General features: G+C 45.4%; 1 protein-coding gene across 4 annotated transcripts in view; it reads left to right on the forward strand.

The window, feature by feature from the left end:
• Positions 1 to 1,095: 1,095 nt before the first annotated feature.
• The window catches only part of PHKA2 (phosphorylase kinase regulatory subunit alpha 2), a 124,394-nt gene continuing 101,626 nt past the window's right edge, over positions 1,096 to 23,863 (forward strand). The window contains exons 1-3 of one of the 4 annotated variants that reach the window (XM_073565883.1): positions 1,096 to 1,445; positions 1,742 to 1,939; positions 17,763 to 17,921. In XM_073565883.1, the coding sequence (XP_073421984.1) occupies positions 1,862 to 1,939; positions 17,763 to 17,921 (237 nt within the window). In that variant the 5' untranslated portion in view covers positions 1,096 to 1,445; positions 1,742 to 1,861. The remainder of the gene's footprint in view (positions 1,446 to 1,741; positions 1,940 to 17,762; positions 17,922 to 23,863) is intronic. The other 3 variants (XM_073565884.1, XM_073565885.1, XM_073565886.1) reach the window with 3 other exon arrangements.

The following is a 23,863-nucleotide window of genomic DNA, read 5'->3' on the forward strand; positions in this document are numbered from 1 at the left end:
GAAATCACACAGGCCCATGCTGTCCCCAAGCACCAGATGGGATATATTACTAATATCACCCTGGATGGAAGAAAGGAAGATTTTCTACAAAACCAATATATCTAACGATACCCGTGGCCTGCTGGGGTAATCAGTGACTTTGTGCTCCGTCACAACTTTTAGCAGTATGCGTGTCTTGAGAACACCGATTCTGTTAACAACGTAGCAGACAAGGCGGCCCACAGCCAGACAGGCCCTTCTGGCATTTGCCAGAATTGCTAGATGACCAGTCCGGCCCTGATCGTTTTCGTTTAAGTAACTAAAGGCCCCTTTACATTTAGCGATGCACCAATGATCCCGACAACGATACAACCCGGTCAGGATCACTGGTGCATCGCTAAGTGGTTGCTAGTGAGCTGCCAAACAGGCAGATCTCACAGCGATGCAGCAGCGGTCTAGCGGTCGTTACTTACCTTTCAGACGTGGCGATGAGGACGTCCTCCCGCCCGCCTCCACACGACGCTCGCCAGCGCCACAGGAAGCCCAGCAGGCAACGCCCGACGAGAAATGGAGCTGCGCGATCAGCGACAGACAGCGGGGGAGCCGGTCGGAGGTAAGGATCACATATAGCGATATCGCTATAGCGTCACCAAATCGGTGATGCTTTAGTGATATCGCTATGTATAAAACCCCCTTATAGCACAACTGGTATCTGCCGTGTGTCAAGCGGGCTCAACTCCGAATCCCCAGGAAAGACATACAGTTAAGTGGATCTGCCACAGTCATTTACATGTAATATTTATACCTTGTCTAAATGTCACTGTTCTTCAGATTGTTAGCGATATTGCTATGTGTAAAACCCCCTTAAGTTTTCTGCCGAAGAAAAGTCGCAAACCTTGGCTCCTACGTTCATTTTCATGCAGCGCTTATCATTTCTCCACCATTGTCTGTGTGTGTGGAGCTGGGACAATAGTTTCCACTAGACTTTGATGTAAATGATTGCGGGAATCCTCCCCCCGGCCGATAGAGGGCGCATACTCTCTGGCGCACGGACAGGCTTTGTTAGCAGGTCTGTGCCTCCTAACACTTATCTATTGCATTTCTCTCCAGAGTTCAGACGTGGTTACCATGTCTCCCGTCTTCTGGGCGCATACACAGCAAGTGTTCTCCCTACCGAGCTACTCCAGACAGGACACAGCCCGGCGGTGTCATGGCGCCTATCGCCTCCATGTCTTCTAGGACAGCGGCGTCGCCGTCAACCTACGTGTTATTGTCCTCGGTTGCCCCCGTGTGGCCAATAGACGTAAACTACTTCTATGGCTTCCCTACTGCCCCCTGACGTCCAATGGTGGAAACATATCTAATGCAAATGGGCTGTGAGCTTGTGAGCATAATGCATTGTCTGCAGCGGCCATAGAGCCTGGCACCAGGAAGACACGGGTCTCTGCAGGTCTGAGCCATGACAGGTGATCTGCGGCTGCTGCACGGATGGATGCATGTGTAGCAGACAGGTGTGGGGGGCAGGTTACTGCATGATGTCCAGGGATGGGTCCCAGGGGAATGGCCGCGCACTGTACCTGCCCTCTATAGACTGTGATGTATGGAGCGAGTGCGCGATGGTGGTCCTGCCCGGGGCATGCAGGAGGCTGGTGCCCGGCACAGGATGCCCGGGCTGCTCCAGCAGTGACCCTGTGTGTGGCTGGGGACAGATCGGCCGCCGCTCCCCAGGCCTCACTGACTGCTCTGTTTATTTTGGCTCAAGGTCGCCAGCTGCCTCCTGCTGTCACTGAATGAATGGGCGCAGGGCCCAGCGGAGAGGACACCAGGCCCCCGACAGCTGCCCCCGTGCACAGCCGCCTGGCAGAGCCCTGTGCCAGGCACCATGAGGAGCAGGAGCAACTCCGGAGTCCGGCTGGATGGCTATGCCAGGCTCGTGCAGCAGACCATCCTGTGCCACCAGGTAGGACATGCTGGGGGGCTCACAGTATTACCACACCCTTTACTCACTGCCACCGATGAGCTGTAGGAGTGATATCACTGTCACCGATGGGCTGTAGGAGTGATATCACTGTCACCGATGAGCTGTAGGAGTGATATCACTGCCACCGATGGGCTGTAGGAGTGATATCACTGTCACCGATGAGCTGTAGGAGTGATATCACTGCCACCGATGAGCTGTAGGAGTGATATCACTGCCACCGATGGGCTGTAGGAGTGATATCACTGTCACCGATGGGCTGTAGGAGTGATATCACTGTCACCGATGAGCTGTAGGAGTGATATCACTGCCACCGATGGGCTGTAGGAGTGATATCACTGCCACCGATGAGCTGTAGGAGTGATATCACTGCCACCGATGGGCTGTAGGAGTGATATCACTGCCACCGATGAGCTGTAGGAGTGATATCACTGTCACCGATGAGCTGTAGGAGTGATATCACTGTCACCGATGAGCTGTAGGAGTGATATCACTGCCACCGATGGGCTGTAGGAGTGATATCACTGTCACCGATGAGCTGTAGGAGTGATATCACTGCCACCGATGAGCTGTAGGAGTGATATCACTGCCACCGATGAGCTGTAGGAGTGATATCACTGCCACCGATGGGCTGTAGGAGTGATATCACTGTCACCGATGAGCTGTAGGAGTGATATCACTGTCACCGATGAGCTGTAGGAGTGATATCACTGTCACCGATGAGCTGTAGGAGTGATATCACTGCCACCGATGGGCTGTAGGAGTGATATCACTGCCACCGATGGGCTGTAGGAGTGATATCACTGCCACCGATGAGCTGTAGGAGTGATATCACTGCCACCGATGAGCTGTAGGAGTGATATCACTGCCACCGATGAGCTGTAGGAGTGATATCACTGCCACCGATGAGCTGTAGGAGTGATATCACTGCCACCGATGAGCTGTAGGAGTGATATCACTGCCACCGATGGGCTGTAGGAGTGATATCACTGTCACCGATGAGCTGTAGGAGTGATATCACTGTCACCGATGAGCTGTAGGAGTGATATCACTGTCACCGATGAGCTGTAGGAGTGATATCACTGTCACCGATGAGCTGTAGGAGTGATATCACTGCCACCGATGGGCTGTAGGAGTGATATCACTGCCACCGATGGGCTGTAGGAGTGATATCACTGCCACCGATGAGCTATAGGAGTGATATCACTGTCACCGATGAGCTGTAGGAGTGATATCACTGCCACCGATGGGCTGTAGGAGTGATATCACTGTCACCGATGGGCTGTAGGAGTGATATCACTGCCACCGATGGGCTGTAGGAGTGATATCACTGCCACCGATGGGCTGTAGGAGTGATATCACTGCCACCGATGAGCTATAGGAGTGATATCACTGTCACCGATGAGCTGTAGGAGTGATATCACTGCCACCGATGGGCTGTAGGAGTGATATCACTGTCACCGATGGGCTGTAGGAGTGATATCACTGTCACCGATGGGCTGTAGGAGTGATATCACTGCCACCGATGGGCTGTAGGAGTGATGTCACTCCCACCGATGGGCTGTAGGAGTGATATCACTCCCACCGATGGGCTGTAGGAGTGATATCACTGCCACCGATGGGCTGTAGGAGTGATATCACTGCCACCGATGAGCTGTAGGAGTGATATCACTGTCACCGATGAGCTGTAGGAGTGATATCACTGCCACCGATGGGCTGTAGGAGTGATATCACTGCCACCGATGAGCTATAGGAGTGATATCACTGTCACCGATGAGCTGTAGGAGTGATATCACTGTCACCGATGGGCTGTAGGAGTGATATCACTGTGCCACCGATGGGCTGTAGGAGTGATATCACTGTGCCACCGATGGGCTGTAGGAGTGATATCACTGTCACCGATGGGCTGTAGGAGTGATATCACTGCCACCGATGGGCTGTAGGAGTGATATCACTGTCACCGATGGGCTGTAGGAGTGATATCACTGCCACCGATGGGCTGTAGGAGTGATATCACTGCCACCGATGGGCTGTAGGAGTGATATCACTGTCACCGATGGGCTGTAGGAGTGATATCACTGTGCCACCGATGGGCTGTAGGAGTGATATCACTGTCACCGATAGGCTGTAGGAGTGATATCGCTGTGCCACCGATGGGCTGTAGGAGTGATATCGCTGTGCCACCGATGGGCTGTAGGAGTGATATCGCTGTGCCACCGATGGGCTGTAGGAGTGATATCGCTGTGCCACCGATGGGCTGTAGGAGTGATATCGCTGTGCCACCGATGGGCTGTAGGAGTGATATCACTGTGTCACTGATGGGCTGTAGGAGTGATCTCACAGTCCCCTGATCTGAACATCATATGTGGCAATTTTAATTTTGACTAAAAATCCTCTCCATTCTCAAGAACAGACCTCCACTGCAATCAGTGGCTAGTATCTTAGGCTTGGAGTGCAGCGCTTACAAGCTCCTTGCTGTAGAGCTCTAATGTAGGAGTTGTTTTTCTAATCTAAAACCTCAGTATTCAGGTAAATTGCCGTGTTAGCACTTTGCGATAAATAATTGGGTTTTAGATTGCAGTTTGGGCAATCGGTCTCTAAGGCTGAGTGCACATGTACTTTTTTGCCCTGCGGATGTTTCCGTGCAGAATTAAAGAAATCCGCAGGTCAAATGACCTGCATTTTTCCTGCGGATTTCTTCCATTTTTAATGCGGTTTTCTAGCGGTTTTTGTGCGGTTTTCCACTGCGGATTTGGAGACTGGGGAGGTGGAAAACCGCACAAAAGAAGTGACATGCTGCAGATTTTGTACCACAAGAAAACTGCGCGGAAAAATCCGCAGTGTCTGCACAGCGTTTTCTTTTTTTTCATTGATTTAAATGCTACTGTACATCACAATGCGGATATGCAACGTTTCTGCGCGGAAAAATCAGCTGCTGATCCGCTGGAAATCTGCATCGTGTGCACACAGCCTAAAAGGTTCGCCATCACTGCCCTATATGAAGTGCAGATAGAAGCACAGTACATAGTCCATGTTGGTAGCTGTACAGACCATGTGGGTCAGATATAAAGCATAGCTGTACATGTAGCAGAGGTAAGGAGTGGTGCAGTGCAGAAATATAATAATACCATTAGAGTATATTTATAGAACACAGCTATAAAATAGTAGTCGGCATAGACTGTATTGCTTTATCTGACTGTAACATGGCAGTATATGTCGCCTCTATATGAAGAAAGGTTATTATTATTGTTATAGTCTAAATATACTGCTGGTTTTTACTTTTGCTGAAAGGGTAGTAGAAGTCAGAACATTACACCAGGGACAGAATATGTGGCCATTTTTTTCTCTCTGCTTGAGCTCCTTGTCTTGGCACAGTGTGAATTACACCCTTCACACCCACGACTCACATAACACTGTGTCCACAAAGCCTCTGTATGCTGTGGATTTAGGTTTTTCTAGCAGCATTGTTATGGTATGGGATTTGCTGCCAGATCCTTCTGAAAAGTTCAGTATATGTCGTTACTGTACCTTACCAGCCAACTAAATAAAGGTTATTCCAGGACACCAATGCTGGAAGCGAGTCTCCACCCGTGCATCCATTAGTGAACCTGTGCCTGAAACGGTCCTGTCAGAACCGTGATATAATTACCCCTATATGCGGTGCTGTGCCGCCACCAATGGCGCAGCGACTACTATAATACGGAACCATCTGAAGGCATCTGAGGAATTAAACCGTGTAACCAGAATGTGTAATGTCGTAATAGATTGTAGAGACTGTAGTCGCATTAGGTGTATATACATATAATATACAGTATACCGTATGTATTTTTTTTTCTGGGCATATTTTTCATTGAGAGTGTCCCTATTGTCCATATTATTATGTTTTTGCAAAGTCTCTTTATGAAGCAAGCCTGACACAGCTAGGACCATAGTGTGGGGTTAAATCGGAGCAGATTTTTAGGAACACTTGGTCTCTAGGGGAATCATGGTTAGAAAACAAACACAACCTCGAGTTCCAAAATAGCCAGCTGTAGATGACCCAGGGTTAGCATAGCACACGTCAGGTCACCCGGAGCTGCCGTCCATCCACTCAATGTTTCTGCCCTTGAGCAACATTTCACAGTGTTTACACCAGGTTTGTGCAACTTTGTAAATGTTTTGCTCTTCTTATCTTTTGCTGATATCGAGTAAAGTTGTCTATTCACCACGGATTCTTAGATGGCCAAAAAAGACAAATTTGCTCCCTGATTTCAGCAGGAAAGGCAGAAGTTGCTTTTACATGTTGGATATCGTCAGTTGTAAATTTCAACAGCCAACATAATTAAAGGGTTATTCCCAGGGGCGTACATAGAAATAGAAATCATGGGACCCCTTAACAAAAGCCCTAATGGGATCCCCCCTCCCTTCATCTCTGCCCCTCCAAAATATATTCAGTGAAGTAAATGGGGTCTCAGCACATAGATGCAGTCTCAAAGAGGCCTTTATAGACAGTGAGAAAGACATATTTATATTGCTGCCCCCCATTCTCACCCACTAGTACAATGCCCCTTTCATGGTCACCATGGAGTATACTGCTTCCAAAAGTTCAACCCCCCACAGTATAATCCCCAACGGTACCCCCACATGCACAGCATGCTGCCCTCACAGTGACCACAATGCAGTGTGATGTCACCAGTTTCTCCACATAAATGATGACCACTGTAACCCCCAATACAATATGATTCCCCTGAGTCCTCACACACAGTATGATGCCTGCACAGTCCCCGCACACAGCATGATGTCTTTACACCCAGGCACAGTGTGATCTCCCCAACCATGGTATAATTCCCGTCCTAACCTCCCACACAGTATGATGGCCCCCACAGCACTCACCCATCACGCAGTATGATGACCCCACAACCCCTGTATGATATGATTATCCCCACAACCTCAGTTGCACAGTATGATGGCCCCCAAAACTTTCAGTATGTTGTCTCCCATAGCCCCCCACACAGTTTCAGTCCCCTCCTCCCACACCAGTACTGACAATATAAACCTCAGATAGCCCCGTTCCCCAGGTGTACTGTTCCGGTCTGTACAGCATGTCGACTGATGCTCTAAACTGCAGGCGCGAGCGAGGGATCGCGCCTGCTCAGCTGACACTTGGTTGCATCAGCTGATTGGTGGAGCAGGGAGCTGACTGCCCCCTGGGGTCCAAGTATTATATTGAAATATATCAGCGCCCTGAGGATACAAATACATTGAAATTGAGACACCAGGCAGAGAGAGACTCCGTTCAGCCCTGGGATCCCCCAACTGATGGTTTCTGTAGCAGCAATGTGGTCTGCTGCTTTTAGCGGGATGTCTCTGGTAACTAACTCTGCTTTACAGGTTATAAAAACCGCCGCGTACATCCATGTTCTTCTGTTTGTGTAACTCTTGAGTTGTGGAAACGGCGTCACTGACCATATTAAATAATCTTTATTAATCTTTATTTTTATATAGCGCTATCTTATTCCGCAGCGCGTTACACACATTATCATCGCTGTCCCCAATGGGACTCACAATCTAAATTCCCTATCAGTCTGTCTATGGAATGTGGGAGGAATCCAGATTACTTTGTGTCTGTGACTCCCATTCATTTCTTTTGAGTTACATATACAGTGTAGTGTAGGTGGTGTCGGCTGTTTTCGGAACTTCTGGCGAATGGGATCTAGAAGCAGTTTTTCCCAACTTGTCCATGGAAAGCTTAGGGTTATTCCCATCTTTCTGAAGTTATTAATGACAATGAGCATGCACCAACTTTTGTATCTTTATCAATATCCTCCCTGATAACGATTTATTCCTTTTTTTATTTCTTTTTAATGTGATGCATGGAGCTTTTACTAAAATATTGACAGTTTTACGTTTTCTTCTCAATTTATCATGAAAGCTACATTTTTAGTTTGTCGTGTTTCTTGCTTTAGAAAGGCATTGTAAATTTGTTGTGTTTTTTTTCTGTGGATTCAGATTGCACTAAGAATCCAAAGTAGAGTTCAATATCTGTGATTAGGGTTTCAAAAAGATCTGAGATTTTTCTCCCTGTGTATTTGAAGCCATACTGCAAATATAAAAATCTCAGGCACGCGCTTTTGTTGCAGCGTTGCTGCAGATTTTCGTTCCTACTATCAAGTGTTAAGGGGCCTTTACACACAGCGATATCGCTAAAGCGTCACCGATTTTGTGACGCAGCAGCGATACCGCTAGCGATATCGCTATGTGTGATACTTGCCTCCGCCCGGCTCCCCCGCTGTCTGTCGCTGATCGCGCAGCTCCATTTCTCGTCGGGCGCTTCTTGCTGGCGCCGACGAGCGACGCGTGGACGCGGGTGGGAGGACGTCAGGATCGCCGCGTCTGAAAGGTAAGTAACGACCGCTGCTGCGTCGCTACATCGCTGTGAGATCTGCCTGTGTGGCAGCTCACTAGCGACCACTTAGCGATGCACCAGCGATCCTGACCGGGTCGTATGGTTGTCGGGATCGCTGGTGCATCGCTAAATGTAAAGGGGCCTTAAGCCTCTGCCCAGTGAATGATCTATTACTGACCATGCTGTGCCCATGTGAAGCACCGCCTGCCTGGCTAAATATTAAACGTCACCGATCGGCAAACATGTTGTGGATCTGCGGGTGGTTAACGCCTCTCACCGGCAGGTGGAAGTGCACCGTATACTTGTTTTATTGTAGATTACCAGCTGAGTTTTTCTTTAACACCAAAATCTTCGGCTACCAGGCTTATGATTTAATAGAAACTAGTCTCATGATTTATACTGCCTGAACCAACATGAATCCGTAACCAGTTCATTACACGTGTGTAGGGAGAAGACTTTTCATCAGGCTTAGTGCAAAGAGAATGCATATCACAGTTCCAAAATATCATCTGACATTCACCAGCTGTTTCTTAGAAGTCTTGTCTAGAATTACACTTACAGTATTTGTTTCTACAAAGGTTGACGATCCCTTGAATGTGGAGCTTACTGGGGTTGTCTATTTAGTACAGCATGTCCAAGTTAAAATTGAACTATTAGAAGTCATCCAGAAACACTTTATTAAGAACACGTAGAATTTCCTAAAATCTTTTGTGGACAGGTTTCCAAAGCCAGGTTATACAGTGTAACATCTGGCTGCAGTGGTCAATACTTAATACTAGGAGTCATGTGACCCCACCCTTATTGATCATTGCCTGTATTGACGGGGTTTGGCGGTGTGACAAGTCATGAACAGTGAGCATACAGGGTGTGGATTTTCAGTACTTCCACAGATTGCTTAAAAGGTTTATCTAGGACTTAGTTTTTAAGCCCTTGGTAAAAAAAAAAAAAATGCAGGTAGTTGCAAACTGCCTGCCTGTTCTACCCGGCACTGGCACAGAGTGGTCACTGACCTCTCCTTCCGATGATTCAACTGCTCAATGTCAGCAGAGCTCTTCTTCCTCTTCTGGACTCCTCCGTGGATGAGACGTGACTGCCATCGTAATGCTTATTGACAGCCGTCTCCACGCAGTTAAGCAGCCAGAAGCCAGCTGTCAATCTGCATGATATTGGCAGTCACTCCCCGTCATCAGAGCGGAACAGGAAAAGCTGCTCTGTTGACGTGACGTCAGCAGAAGCCACTGAATCACCAGCAGAAGTGGTCTGTGACCCCTCAGTGCCAACAGAGATCAGTGCTGGGCACAACAGGCAGGTAGTTAGCAACAGCCGGACTGTTCTTAGGTAGGTATTGTAAAAATTAAATAGTCCTGGATAACCCCTTTAAGCTTTTTGAGGTTATTCTGGTAATGAATGGTTGCGTGTTAAAAGGAATTTTTCAGCAGGTTTTTGCAATGGAATCAGAGAGCTGCTTGATGTAGGGGCAGAGCGCCTGACTAAAGTTAGGCGTCACTTACTGGACTGCTAAATCCCTGTTTTCTCTGATATAGATGTAGCAGTGGTTAGAATGCTGAGCGCTATATAATTTCCTGTGTGCACTGTGCATTGCCAGCAAGCTGCCAATCAGTGGTGGGGGCGGGGTTACACAGATTAGCTGGACTGGTCTGCATGTGACACCTAGTCCAGTAGCAGTAATCTCTTGCTGATAAAAACTGCTGAGCAAGTGACACATCCCTGTAATCAGGCTCTCTGCCCCTATATCATGCTGCTGCTCTGATTAAATAGCAAAAACCTGCTGACCGATTCCCTTTAACCTGTGCGTGTACATAGTGGGAAAAGTAGAACTCCTTTCATTTAAATAGACAGGTTGAAAACTAGAAGCAATTCTTTCCTTCTCTTATAACCACCATCTGCATATTTGCTCTGCCAGTGTTGTCTTCTTTCCAGGTCCTCTGATTTTCTCTCTTAACCCCTTAATGACCAGGGGTATTTTTGGTTTTACATTTTCATTTTTCCCTCCCCTTCTTTCCAGAGCCATAACTTTTTTATTTTTCCGTTTATATGGCCGTGTGAGGGCTTATTTTTTGCGGGACGAGTTGTACTTTTAAATGACATCATTGGTTTTACCATATCGTGTACTCGAAAACGGGAAAAAAATTCCAAGTGCGGTGAAATTGCAAAAAAAGTGCAATCCCACACTTGTTTTTTGCTTGGCTTTTTTGTTAGGTTCACTAGATGCTAAATCTCACCTGCCATTATGATTCTCCAGGTCATTACGAGTTCATAGACACCAAACATATCTATGTCCTCTTTTATCTAAGTGGTGAAAAAAAATTACAAAGTTTGCTTAAAAAAAAAAAAAAAAAAAATTTGCGCAATTTTCCGAGACCCGTAGCGTCTCCATTTTTCATGATCTGGGGTCGGGTGAGGGCTTATTTTTTCCGTGCCGGACTGACATTTTTAATGATACCACTTTTGTGCAGATACGTTCTTTTGATCGCCCGTTATTGCATTTTAATGCAATGTCTTGGTGACCAAAAAAATGTAATTCTGGCGTTTTTAATTTTTTTCTCGCTACGCCGTTTAGCGATCGGGTTAATGCTTTTTTTTTATTGATCAGGCGATTCTGAACGCGGCGATACCTAATATGTGTATGTGGGATTTTTTTTTTTACTGTTTTATTTTGATTGAGGCGAAAAGGGGGGTGATTTGAACTTTTAGGTTTTTTTAATTTTTTTTTATTTTTAAACATTTTTTTTTTTTTTACTTTTGGCATGCTTCAATAGCCTCCATAGGAGGCTAGAAGCTTGCGCAACCCGATCGGCTCTGCTACATATGGGCGATGAGCAGATCGCCCATATGTGGCAGATTTACTGCTGTGCTTTCAGCGCCGACCACCGGGTGGCGCTGAAAGCCATATGCCTGGAACAACCATAGAGGTCTCATAGAGACCTCTGGTTGTCCAGGCAACATGACGCCGACCCCCGATCACGTGACGGGGGTCGGCGGTGACGTCATTTCCGGCCCAGCGGCCGGAAATGCTATTTAAATGCACGCTGTCAGCTTTGACAGCGGCATTTAACTAGTTAATAGGCGCGGGCAGACGGCGATTCCGCTCGCGCCTATTGCGGGCACATGTCAGCTGTTCATAACAGCTGACATGTCCCGGCTTTGATGCGGGCTCACCGCCGGAGCCCTCATCAAAGCAGGGGAGATGTCTGATGACGGACTGTGTCCGTCATTGGACATTAAGGGGTTAAGGCCCTTTTACATTTAGCGATGCACCAGCGATCTGACCAGCGATCCGACCCGGTCAGGATCGCTTGTGCATCGCTAAATGATTGCTAGTGAGCTGTCACACAGGCAGATCTCACAGCGATGCAGCAGCGACGCAGCGCACGATACTCACCTTTCACACACAGCGATCCTGGCGTCCTCCCGCCTGCCTCCACGCGTCGCTCGTCGTCACAGCAGGAAGCGCCCGACGAGAAATGGAGCCGGACATTCTCGCGCGATCAGCGATAAGCAGCGGGGGAGCCGGTCGTAGGTAAGTATCACACATAGCGATATCGCTATAGCGTCACAAGTTATAGCGATATTGCTAGCGATATCGCTATGTGTAAAACCCCCTTTACTCCACAGAACTATGAATAGGTTATGTAGACAGCTGACTACAGATTGTCTCCTCACTGCTCTGCCTGCAATAGGAGCAAAGTGCATAATACACGACTACCTTAGTTCATTCTTCCCCTTTAGCAATCTGTAAAGTGAGCAGAGTGCAGGAGATAAAAATAAATAATATGTTCCCAGTTAAATTTATGTAAAAGAGGGACTCTTTCTAAATGGGAGCCCTATCTTTATTCAAATACAGGAAATAGTGGCGCTCTGTACTTGGCTTTTTCTAGCAGTTTCATAGACAGTGAGCATGCACATCTCTTCTCCATTAAAGGGAACCTGTCAGCACTTTTGGCTGATATAAGATATGGCCACTGCTTTTCAGGGCTTATCTACAGCATTCTATAATGCTGTAGATAAGCCCCTGATGCGACCTGAAAAAAAAAAAAGTTTTATTATACTCACCTGGGGGTGGGGCAGTCCAGTCCAATGGGTGTCATGGGTCCGGGTCCGGCGCCTCCCATCTTCTTGTGATGCCGCCTTCCTGCTTGCGTCATGGCTCCCCGGCATGGCGCTCCCGTGACCCCCAGCCTAAATAGAAGACTCTGAACAAATGTCTGGTTGGATTACAAACAGAGACTTCAAGCAACAAATGCGAATTTCTCTGCAATGCAATGATGCTGCATAAAAAGGAAAATAAGTGACAGAATCAGGTGAACTTGGGGATTTTCACAAGGTATTTAACTCAACTTTTTTACTAAGTGATTGGTCCTCTTTACATTTGCCTAGGATTCTAGCCTAATCCTACTTCCCTCGTGCCTCCAGTAGGCCTGAATTGGGTACACAGTGTCTAATAGTTCTCAGTGATAAAATACAACCAGACATATACCGTAGAAATAGATTCTACTCTGCAGATAAAAGCTGCTCTATTTCCATCTTGGGATCAGAGAGGCTCCTTTAAGGACAGCTGAAAATAACTTGTCTTTGATCCCATGGCTAGTGACCTACAGCAGAGAACAACTAGGAGCTACCACTTGTCAGGAGAGATCACCCAGTTTACTGGAGGAGCCTCTTTTAGATGATGTGGTATTGTTATATGTGCTGGTTGTCTTGGGAACAGAATCATTTTGGTTATTTTTACAACTCCGCGATATAAAAGGTGAAAAATCCTGCAATTCATGTATGTTGGGGGCTTTTTTTTTTTTTTTTAAAGAATATATGACTTTTATCCTTGTATACCTGTCTGGTATTATTACCGCAATAATAGTAATAACGTCTGTTATAAGGTGATGCAGCAGCGTTTTACAATTAATTCAGAAGGTACAAAGAAGATCAGACGTTACTGAATAACACATGGTTCATCCGGGCCCTACTTATAAGAACTTGCAATCTAGGAGGCCGTAGGGATGACACAAAAGATAAGAAGTGCTTATCCTGTATGGACCGGCCATCATTTTAATAAATAAAGGTATTAAGAGCTGCACCAGTATCTATATATGTCCAGATACAAGGTGCATGATGAAGGGTGAAGGAACAGATGATGGAAAGGACCAGATTCTGAGGAAAATGTAGGAAGGGAGTGTAGAAAGCAATTTGATTAGTGAGCTGATGTGATAGCCCTGACTATAAAGATATGTTTTGAGGGCACACTTAAATCTGTGGATTGTGGGAATTATCTGGGGTAGAACATTCCAGTGAACTGGTGCAGCATGAGAAAATTCTAAGAAACTGGAATGGGAGGTTAAGATAATGGAGGATTCATAATAAACGATTCCCCAAAAGGTCCTAACTTTTAATCGCCTCCTTTTTTTTTATATACAGTAGATCTATTTTTGAGTCAGATATATTTCCAAGGAGATTCATGGTGGCATTGACAAGGAAATCTGATATTTCATGTTTGACTCTACATGAGTTTTCACTGCTGCATGGGAAGGTGACTCTGCAATGGCAGCAGCTATGTCTCAGGAGCACAGCCAGCAGGTTTTGTGCAAATATCTTATTTTAATTAACGGGACAGTGGGCACGAGACGTGCTGGTCTCACGTAAGGCATGCTGTTACCTGGCACACAGCCGTCAATATAACACGAGAAACGCCTGCCTCCTTCCAATGCAGAATCTAGAGATGCATAATAAGCCCATAAAGTGGAATAATTGGTAGCAGCTAACTGTATACCTCCAATTGAGAAATCTACATTCTCCATGTACATGTATATAGCAATAATAATACTTTGTATTTCTATAGCGCCAACATATTCCACAGCACTTTACAATTCAGAGGAAATTTATACAAACAAGATAAGACATTACAGAGTGACACATTGTTCAACACATACCAAGAGGAGCAAGGGCCCTGCTCCCAAGATTACAATCTATGAGTAAGTAGGGGGGACACAAAAGGTAAAATCAAGTGCTTGTCATTTAAGTTGCAGTTTTCAGTGTAATAAATGGGGGCATTCAGCTAACGTTGCATTCATGAACCAGCCAATATACAGTTAGGTCCAAAAATATTTGGACAGTGACCAAATCATTGTTATGTGGGCTCTGCACGTCACTACTTTTTATTGAAAATTAAACAATTGAAGCGTAGACTTTCAGGTTTAATTAAAGAGGTTGAACAAAGATATCCTGTGAAATGTTCAGGAATTGCAACCATTTTTCTACAAAGTCTCCTCTTTTCAGGGGCTCAAAAGTAATTGGACAAATTAACTTTACCATGAATAAAATGTTCATGTTTAATACTTTGGAGAGAATCCTTTGCAAGCAATGACTACCTGAAGTCCGGAAGCCATGGATGTCACCAAACACTAGGTTTCCTCCTTTTTGATGCTTCGCCAGGCCTTCACTGCAGCTGACTTCAGTTGTTGCTTGTTTGTGGGACTTTCTGCCTTAAGTTTTGTCATGTATATGGAAGATTTGTGAGCAAAAGCTATTCGGCTATCATCTAACTCATGTTTATGGTCAGTTTAAAGGGAACTTGTCACCTCCAAAATCACTATTTACCTGCACATATAGGGGTAATCGCTGGGTAAATACTTTGCTGTGTTACTGGAAACCTGTTTACATGGAGAAATGAAGTTTTATTCTCTGCAGCCACCTACATGCGTTCATCAGGGCAGTGCAAGAGGCTGTATCAACCCCCACTCCCAACATGGCATACTGTCATCCCTCCTCCTACATCTTGAGTCACAGCATGCCCTTCAGTATAAGTAGGTAAAGCACGCTATCAGTCAAGGTGCAGAGGAAGTGATAACATCACTCATCCCAATGACTGGTAGCGAGTGGCTGCATGTCAGATATACAGTTGATTACAAGCAAACAGTTCACAGGTGAGGATGTTACCTTTACGGCCCCGTTACACATAACGATGTCCCACCAACGATCCGACATGGATGGGATTGCTGGGACATCGTTAGGCTGATCGCTGGTGAGCTGTCACATAGACAGCCCCTCCAGCGATCAGGACCAGCGAGCAAGCTGGTTTCCAATGTAAACATCTGGTATCCAAGAACCGTGCGGCTCTTAATACCCGATGTTTACATTGGAAACCAGCATCGCTCATCGCTGGTCTCTCGCTGCCACACGCAGTGATGCGTGCTGGCCAGTGGGAGACCAGCGATCAAAAAACGGCCCAGGACGATGGAGCGTGATCAGCGATACCCGGCAGGGGGGCCGGTCGCTGATCCATGTCACACACAGCGATCTCGCTGGCGTGTCACAAAATCAGCTGTGTGTGACTGGGCCTTTAGTAGCCATTCAAACCCATTTGTGTCAACTTCTGTGCATGTTATCAGGCCAAAATCAGCAGGGAATGTGAACTTTTGATCGGGGTCATTTGGATATTTTGGGTTGTCATTATGATTTAAAAAGAGAAAACACAGGAGTTTGACAATAAATGGCTTCACCCAACCACTAACCATGAGTGGAGAAAAAGGTTTTGGTGTTATCATTCATATTCTCTGAAAAAAAGGCCAAGAAAGCAAAAGTTCTGCCAGGGTATGTAAACTTTTGAGCACAACTGTAACCTTTTTTCTCCCTGTAGCTGCTCTACCATTAATGCCACAAAACATGGCTAAAATACTTATTACCTGCAGAATACCAGTATATTTGCAAGTAAATAGCATTTTGGGAGGTGACATGCTCACTTTAAAAGGTTTATCTTATCTTCTTAATTAGGTAACATTTCAAAGTGCCTGTCATTACAAGCAACTTTTCAATTTACCTCAAATTAAAAATCCTCTTCATTCTGAAGGAGGGTTTTTTAATTATAGAGTTTCCTTGTTAATTAGGCTACCGGCCATATGTATAGTCTCATAAGCAAGGGGTAGAGCACTTACAAGCTCCGCCTGGTAGAGCTTGTAATCGTGCTCTGAAGTTGGTCGGATCGTGATGACTTTGGTTCACCTGCACTCCTCTAATAGTGCAAAGAGGCACAGCTTCCTCTGCTTACAGAATGGAAAGAAAATAATCATTAAGGTTGTATCAAGGCTGCATATGTGAGTATTAAGGGGGTTTTACACTAAGCGATATCGCTAGCAATATCGCTAAAACGTCACTGGTTTTGTGACGTTATAGCGATATTGCTAGCGATATCGCTATGTGTGATACTTACCAGCGACCGGCTCCCCCGCTGTCCATCGCTGATCGCGCGAGAATGTCCGGCTCCATTTCTCGTCGGGCGCTTCCTGCTGAGACTTCCTGCTGTGACGACGAGCGACGCTGGACGCGGGCGGGAGGACGCAGGATCGCTGTGTGTGAATGGTAAGTATCGTGCGCTGCGTCGCTGCTGAATCGCTGTGAGATCTTTCTGTATGAAAGCTCACTAGCGATCATTTAGCGATGCACCAGCGATCCTGACCGGGTTGGATCGCTGGTGCATCGCTAAATGTAAAAGGGCCTTAAGAGTAACAAGTATAATCTAATAAATAGGGACATGCACAGATGAGGGGTGGAGTAGGAAGGACTAGACTAACTGTAGCTAATCGTCTACAAAAATGCTTCAGTTTATCTGCAAAAATGTTAATGTGTAAAATCTGTGGAATCTGCTTCCACAGTGAATTCTACTGCAAAATTTAAATTCCCAGGCTGAAACATGCAAATTGTCTCTTCAGAGAGGAAGAGGACTAGAACTCTAGTGCCACCTATTGGAAGTAGCATTACTAAAAGTAAATGTGAACCCTTTAACGAGCCTTGTTACATGACTTAGGATAAAAGCCAAAACCAGTATCTCAATTTGCAGACACTGTGTTTCGGGGTACTCCCCCTCGTCAGTGCAAAGTGTGAGATCTGGTACTGACGAGGGGCAGTACCCCAAAACACAGTGTCTGAAAATTGAGATTCTGTTTTTGGCTTTTATCCTAAGTCATGTAACAAGGCTCGTTAAAGGGTCGACATTGACTTTTAGGATTGCTACTTCCAATAGGAAATTTGCATATTTCCCAGAGGAGCATTGCGGCTTTAAGCGTCCTCATCTCAGCATGCTTAGCATGTCATTCTCCGCAAGGAGAAACGATGATACTTGGATATCAGGCTGAAACGATAATGTTATTTGACCTTAAAAGGTTATAACAACACACAATGATTTCCTTTAGCTTGGGAAAGACAGCCGTGGGAGTGAAGATTTAAAAAAGTAATCAGTCAACTATTCGACATAAAGGATAGCTGCCTGCAATATTTGTTTGACTTAAAGGGTTTATCTCATTAGGCGCTTTATGCTTGACAGATCCAGCTGCGCAGCCATGCCATTTCCCATACGGAGTGGTTCTCCATTAGTTTAATTCTCTCTTTTCAAGATTTGTCTTTTTTATCTTTTAGAACCCGGTGACTGGACTGTTACCTGCCAGTCAAGAACAGAAGGATGCCTGGGTCCGGGACAACGTGTACAGCATTCTGGCTGTTTGGGGTCTGGGAATGGCCTATAGGAAAAATGCTGACCGAGATGAGGACAAAGCTAAGGCATACGAGTTAGAGCAGGTATGGACATTTTGAACATTTGCGTGTATTGGTCAGTGGGTTTACCGGATAGGAAGACGATCATAAAGTAACAGATGTCCGCAGTTCACCTGAACCCATAAATCTGTATGTTTTAATTTTTTTCTTATAAATGATATTTGATTGTTTTTAGATTGATTGTTGTAATGGTGCATCAATGCATAAAGAACTCCTCAACATTGAAATTGTAACACCAAGAAGAAAAAAATCGTGGCATTATGGAAATCGCAGGATGGATAGACCTGTTAATAATTTGCAAATGGAAATAAAGTTTACAAAACGTCTTGATTTATTCATTATTGGGTATGAACACCACGTGCAGAAATGCATTTGGACATTAAAGCATCAAGATCCGCTGCTGGCAGCTACCTTTGCAGTTGCTGACCAATGACGTCCTAGGTGTGTTCAATTGCAGACAAGTCTGGTGATGCTGCAGACCATAGTAGCACGTTTAGGCCACACAGGCTGCGCAGAGTAGCACGTTTAGGCCACACAGGCTGCGCAGAGTAGCACGTTTAGGCCACGCAGGCTGCGCATAGTAGCACGACCAATATGTGTCCTGTTATCAGCTTTGTTGAAATATAGCGCTTGGAACACTTTGGAGAAATGGCTGTACCAGTGGATCCACAACCCAACCAATGTAATGATGGGCTGCTAGTGTGCCTGGAATGAAGACTAGAGCGGTCTGGCTGCTACTGTACATTATACCACCCTCGAACCATAAACTCAGGTGTAGGACCCGTGTAATATTCACTGGTGAAGGCTTCTTCATTGCGTTGCTCACGAGGGCTCCAGACCAATCTCCAGCTATTATTGCACTTCAGAGAAAAATACAAGCCGCACCGCACAACACCTGACCCTCTATGCTAGTGCTTGCAGTGTGACAATCGCTGACACCTTGTAAGCTGCTAACCGGAGGAAACAACCGGTTGCCACTCCATACAAGTAGTTTCAGTCCAATCCAAAAGAGAAAAAAGATGGCACTTACCGGTAAAATCCAATACGTTTATTTCATCAATAAAACATAACTGCCGGGGGAGCTGGAGTGCAGGAGACATCAATACTTTAAGAAGAGCATTTGCCAGGTCAGACATTCATGTTGGATATGACGGCCAGCCTTGCAATCTCCGTTTTAGTTCATCCTATAGTGGCTTGCGAAAGTATTCACCCTCTGGCTTTTTACCTATTTTTGTTACATTACAATCTGTGCCTTAAATATTTTTATAATCCGATTTGTGTGCGTTATATCAGCACTAAATAGTCTAAATTGGTGAAGTGAGAAAAATATAGGCCTAAATTAAATTTATGGGATTAAATACCATAGGTAAAAATTGGTATGTGCATATGTATTCACCCCTTTTGTGATGAAGCCCTTAAAACAACAAACAACTTCTGTTGCAAGCAATTACTTTTTCATCAGTCACATTCTTAGTGAAAGGAAGTCCACCTGTGTGCTATCTAAGTGTCACATGGTATGTCAATATATACACACATTTTCTGAAAGTCTACAGAGGCTGCAACACCAATAAGCAAGAAGCACCACAAACCTAACACCATGAAGACCAAGGAGATCTTCAAACAAGTCAGGGACAAGTCAGGGTTGGGTTATAAAATAAATATCCCAATCTCTGATGATCCCTGGAGCATCATCAAATCCATTATGATCAAATGGAAAGAACATGGTACCACAACAAACCTGCCAATAGAGGGTCACCTGGGAAAGGAGGACCTTAATCAGAGAGGCAGCACAGATACCAAAGGTAACCCTAAAGGAGCTGCAGAGTTCCAAAGCACAGATTGGAGTATCTGTCCATACGACCACAATAAGCCGTGCACACCATAGAAGTGGCCTTTATGGAAGAGTGGGCAGAAAAAAGCCTTAGGGCTTGTTTTGAGTTTGCCAAAAGACATGTGGGAGACTCCCCAAATGTATGGAGGAATGTGCTGCAGGCAGATGAGACCAAAATTGAACTTTATGTCCACCAAGGTAAACCCTATATCTGGCCTCAATTCAACACAGCTCATCCCCCAAGAACACCATCCCCACAGTGAAACATGGGGGTGGCAGCATCATTCTGTGGGGATGTTTTTCAGCCGGCGGTATAGGGAAATCATAGAATGTTAAAGTTGGAAGGTACCTCCGGAGTCATCATGTCCAACCCCCTGCTCAATGCAACAAAAGATTCACTAAACCATCTCAGAGAGATGTCTGTCCATTCTCTGTTTTAAGACTTCCATTGAAGGAGAACTCACCAACTCTCGTGGCAGCCTGTTCCACGCATTGATCACGCTCACTGTCAAAGTTTTTTCTAATATCTAATCTGTATCTTCTCTTTTCATTCCATTGCTTCTCGTGTTTTATGTGCAATGAGAATAGGCATGATCCCTCTACACCAGTGGTCTCCAACCTTTCTGACCTTGAGAGCCACATTCAGCACTGAGAGAGGGGCACGAGCCACATTCAGCTCCCATCTCCTTTAAAGTAGTGTCAACCAAAGCCCCCATTACAGGTATAATGATAACCAAAGCTTTTCCAAAGAAATCACTCCAAACAGTACACTGAGATCCAGGGGTTCCCACAATACCCCCATTCAGTATTCTCCCATCAAGGATTCCCAACACACTGTCACATCCAGCTTTGAGCACCTCCTCTAACAGGTAGTACCATCCTCCAGCGTACCATACCTAAAACATCTCTAAACCCCCTAAGACCAGTATATGTGCATCCACATCTGCTCTTCTGTGCAGGGCTACTCACAAAAGTCACCATTTTGAGATGTGCTCCTCATACCTGTTTGCTAGACCTGGACCTAATGCACCAAGCTGGCAGACATTCGCGAGCCACAATTCATGGGACCGCGAGCCACATGTGGCTCCCGAGCTACAGGTTGGGGACCCCTGCTCTACACTATGACATCCCTTCATATATTTGTAGTACATCGATGACACCCTATTACAGGACCACCCTGATATCAGGGATTTATTTAGAACAAGCCATTCTTTAAAATTTGTTAGTAGATGCAAACTGCATGTCGAGGGGTTGGATTTTATACATATATGCAATGGAAATGAAGGAGAAGCATAAATTCAATTACTAAGGCTATGTGCCCACGTAGTGTTTTATTCCGGACACTAAAAACCGGACTCCTTCCCAGAAATCGCGCGTTTTTTTCCGCGCGATTTCACCACGATTTTACCGCGATTTTCGCGTGCGATATTCAAGCACTTTCCAAGCGATTTGAAGCATCGCTTGGAACGTGATTGACAGGTTGGTCACACTCGTCAAACATAGTGTTTGACAAGTGTGAGCAGCTTTTTACTATTGAGGCCGCCTATGCGGCATCAATAGTAAAAGATAGACTGTTAAAATGCTAAAAAAAATAAAAAAAATCGGGGTATATTTACCTTCCGGCGTCCCGCGCTGCATTCCCGGGCCACAGCGTTCCCAGTAATGCCTTGCGAGACCTGTGATGACGTAGTCTCGCGTTGCTATAGCGATCTCACGAGACTACGTCATCACAGGACCTTGCCGCAAGGCATTACTGGGAACGCTTAGGCCGGGAATGCATCGCGGGACGCCGGAAGGTAAATATACACCGATTTTTTTTTATTTTTTATTCTTTTTTTTTTTTTACAGGGGTATGGTACCCAGGGCCTGGAGAGCAGTCTCCTCTCCTCCACACCGTGGGTACCAACCGCACATGAGACGCTTCACTTCCCGCATGGTGGGCATAGCCACATGCGGGAAGTAAGCGATTCTCATGCATTCCTATGGGTGCGGAATCGCGGCAATTCTTTGTGATTCCGCACAAAAGAATGACCATGCTGCGATTTTTTTCCGCGATGCGATTTCGCTGCGGAAAAAAGCGCAGAATTAGCACAGCATGTGCAGAATGCCATAGGAATGCATGGGGGGCGTTCTGTACACGATTTTTAAACGTTTTCGCGCCGAAAATCGTGGCAAAAACGCTTAAAAATTGCTACGTGGGCACACAGCCTTAAAGTTCTCTATGCTTTTGTGTATGTGGTAGAGTAAGTTGGCAACTACAGGTGCATCTCACAAAATTAGAATATCATCAAAAAGTTAATATTTTTCAGTCCTTCAATACAAAAAGTGAAACTCTTATGTTACATAGAGTGTGGCAGGGCTAAGGGTCGTGTAATCGATGGGAGATATGTGTCTCATAAATGGCTTGTCTCCATAATGTAAGGCATAACAAATATTGCTGTATTATTATTATTTTGAAGGACCTGTGGTGAGGTCACAGATGTGACCAATCAGCTGCTGGGTTCGTGGGTGTGGCTACACCCTTATAATGTGGCTTGCGCATGAACCAGGCAGCTGTGTGTGAGGGGGTGTACACCTCCTGTGTGCGCTGAGGCTCGCGGACTGAGCCTGAAGGAAAGGACATTTTGATGTTATTTTGTCGCCTGAACTGAAGGCTGTTTATTTTGGTGACATGCTGTTTGGTTTATGACGTAATAAACCGCATGAACTTCAAGGGAACCTTCCTCCTGACTGTCTCCCGTCGTACCTAAGCGAGTAGAATCCCTACACTAGTCAATACAGAGTGATCTATTTCACGTGTTTATTTCTGTTAATGTTGATGATTATGGCTTACAGCCAATGAAAATCCAAAAGTCATTATCTCAGTAAATTAGAATACTTTATAACACCAGCTTGAAAAAATGATTTTAAAATCTGAAATGTTGGCCTACTGAAATGTATATTCAGTAAATGTACTCAATACTTGGTCGGGGCTCCTTTTGCAACAATTACTGCATCAATGCAGCGTGGCATGGAGGCGATCAGTCTGTGGCGCTGCTGAGGTGTTATGGAAGCCCAGGTTGCTTTGATATCAGCCTTCAGCTCGTCTGCATTGTTAGGTCTGGTGTCTCTTATCTTCCTCTTGACAATACCCCATAGATTCTCTATGTGCTAAAGGTCAGGTGAGTTTGCTGGCCAATCAAGCACAGTGATACTGTTGTTTTTACACCAGGTATTGGTACTTTTGGCAGTGTGGACAGGGGCCAAGTCTCCTGCTGGAGAATGAAATTTCCATCTCAAAAAAGCTTGTCAGCAGAGGGAAGCATGTAGTGCTCTAAAATTTCCTGGTAGACGGCTGCGCTGACTTTGGTCTTGATAAAACACAGTGGACCTACACCAGCAGATGACATGGCTCCCCAAACCATCACTGATTGTGGAAACTTCACACTAGACCTTGGAAATCAAGGTCCCAGAGTCTGGAGGAAGAGTGATGAGGCACACAGTCCAAGCTGCTTGAGATCTAGAACTTTTTGATGATATTCTAATTTTGTGAGATGCACCTGTATGTAAATAGTCTTGAGTAATAATACATAGTCGACCATTTTTCCCTTTTTGTGATACAACTCCCATATAGCTCTATGTGTCACCATAGTAACAGACTACAAATACTTCATGTAGTTGGAGCCTGTAGTTATGAAGTACTCTACTATCTCGGCATCTTTCTCCAGTTTGGGGGTTGGAAGGAAGAAGGGGCAAAGCTAGTGATTTTACCATTGTAAATTCTATAATAATATGTAATACTTTGGCGTCTACTGATTTTTGTGGACTGTCGCTGTACTAGGAGCTTTAATCTATCTAGTCGGTGTATCTATATAAAGACATATAAAATCTCACTTGTTTCTGGGAGAAACTAAAGTAAAACTCTTCCCAATCAAAGAGGCCCTCTAACACTATACTACCAGAGCAGCCAGATCTATGGTAGAAGGACAATCTCTTATGTAAGATCTACGCACAGCAGCCAATAGGAACTTGCCATTATATGTTCGTATATAAGCACATACTTGGTGTCAGACATATGGTGCGACATAGAACGGTTAGAGTTGGAAGGGACCTCTAGGGTCATCGTGTCCACTCCCCTGCCCAATGCAGGAGTCAC

This window comes from Dendrobates tinctorius, unplaced genomic scaffold (genome assembly GCF_039654945.1).
Source record: "Dendrobates tinctorius isolate UK_male_01 unplaced genomic scaffold, ASM3965494v1 ptg000016l, whole genome shotgun sequence".
In the NCBI taxonomy this organism is placed as follows: domain Eukaryota; kingdom Metazoa; phylum Chordata; class Amphibia; order Anura; family Dendrobatidae; genus Dendrobates; species Dendrobates tinctorius.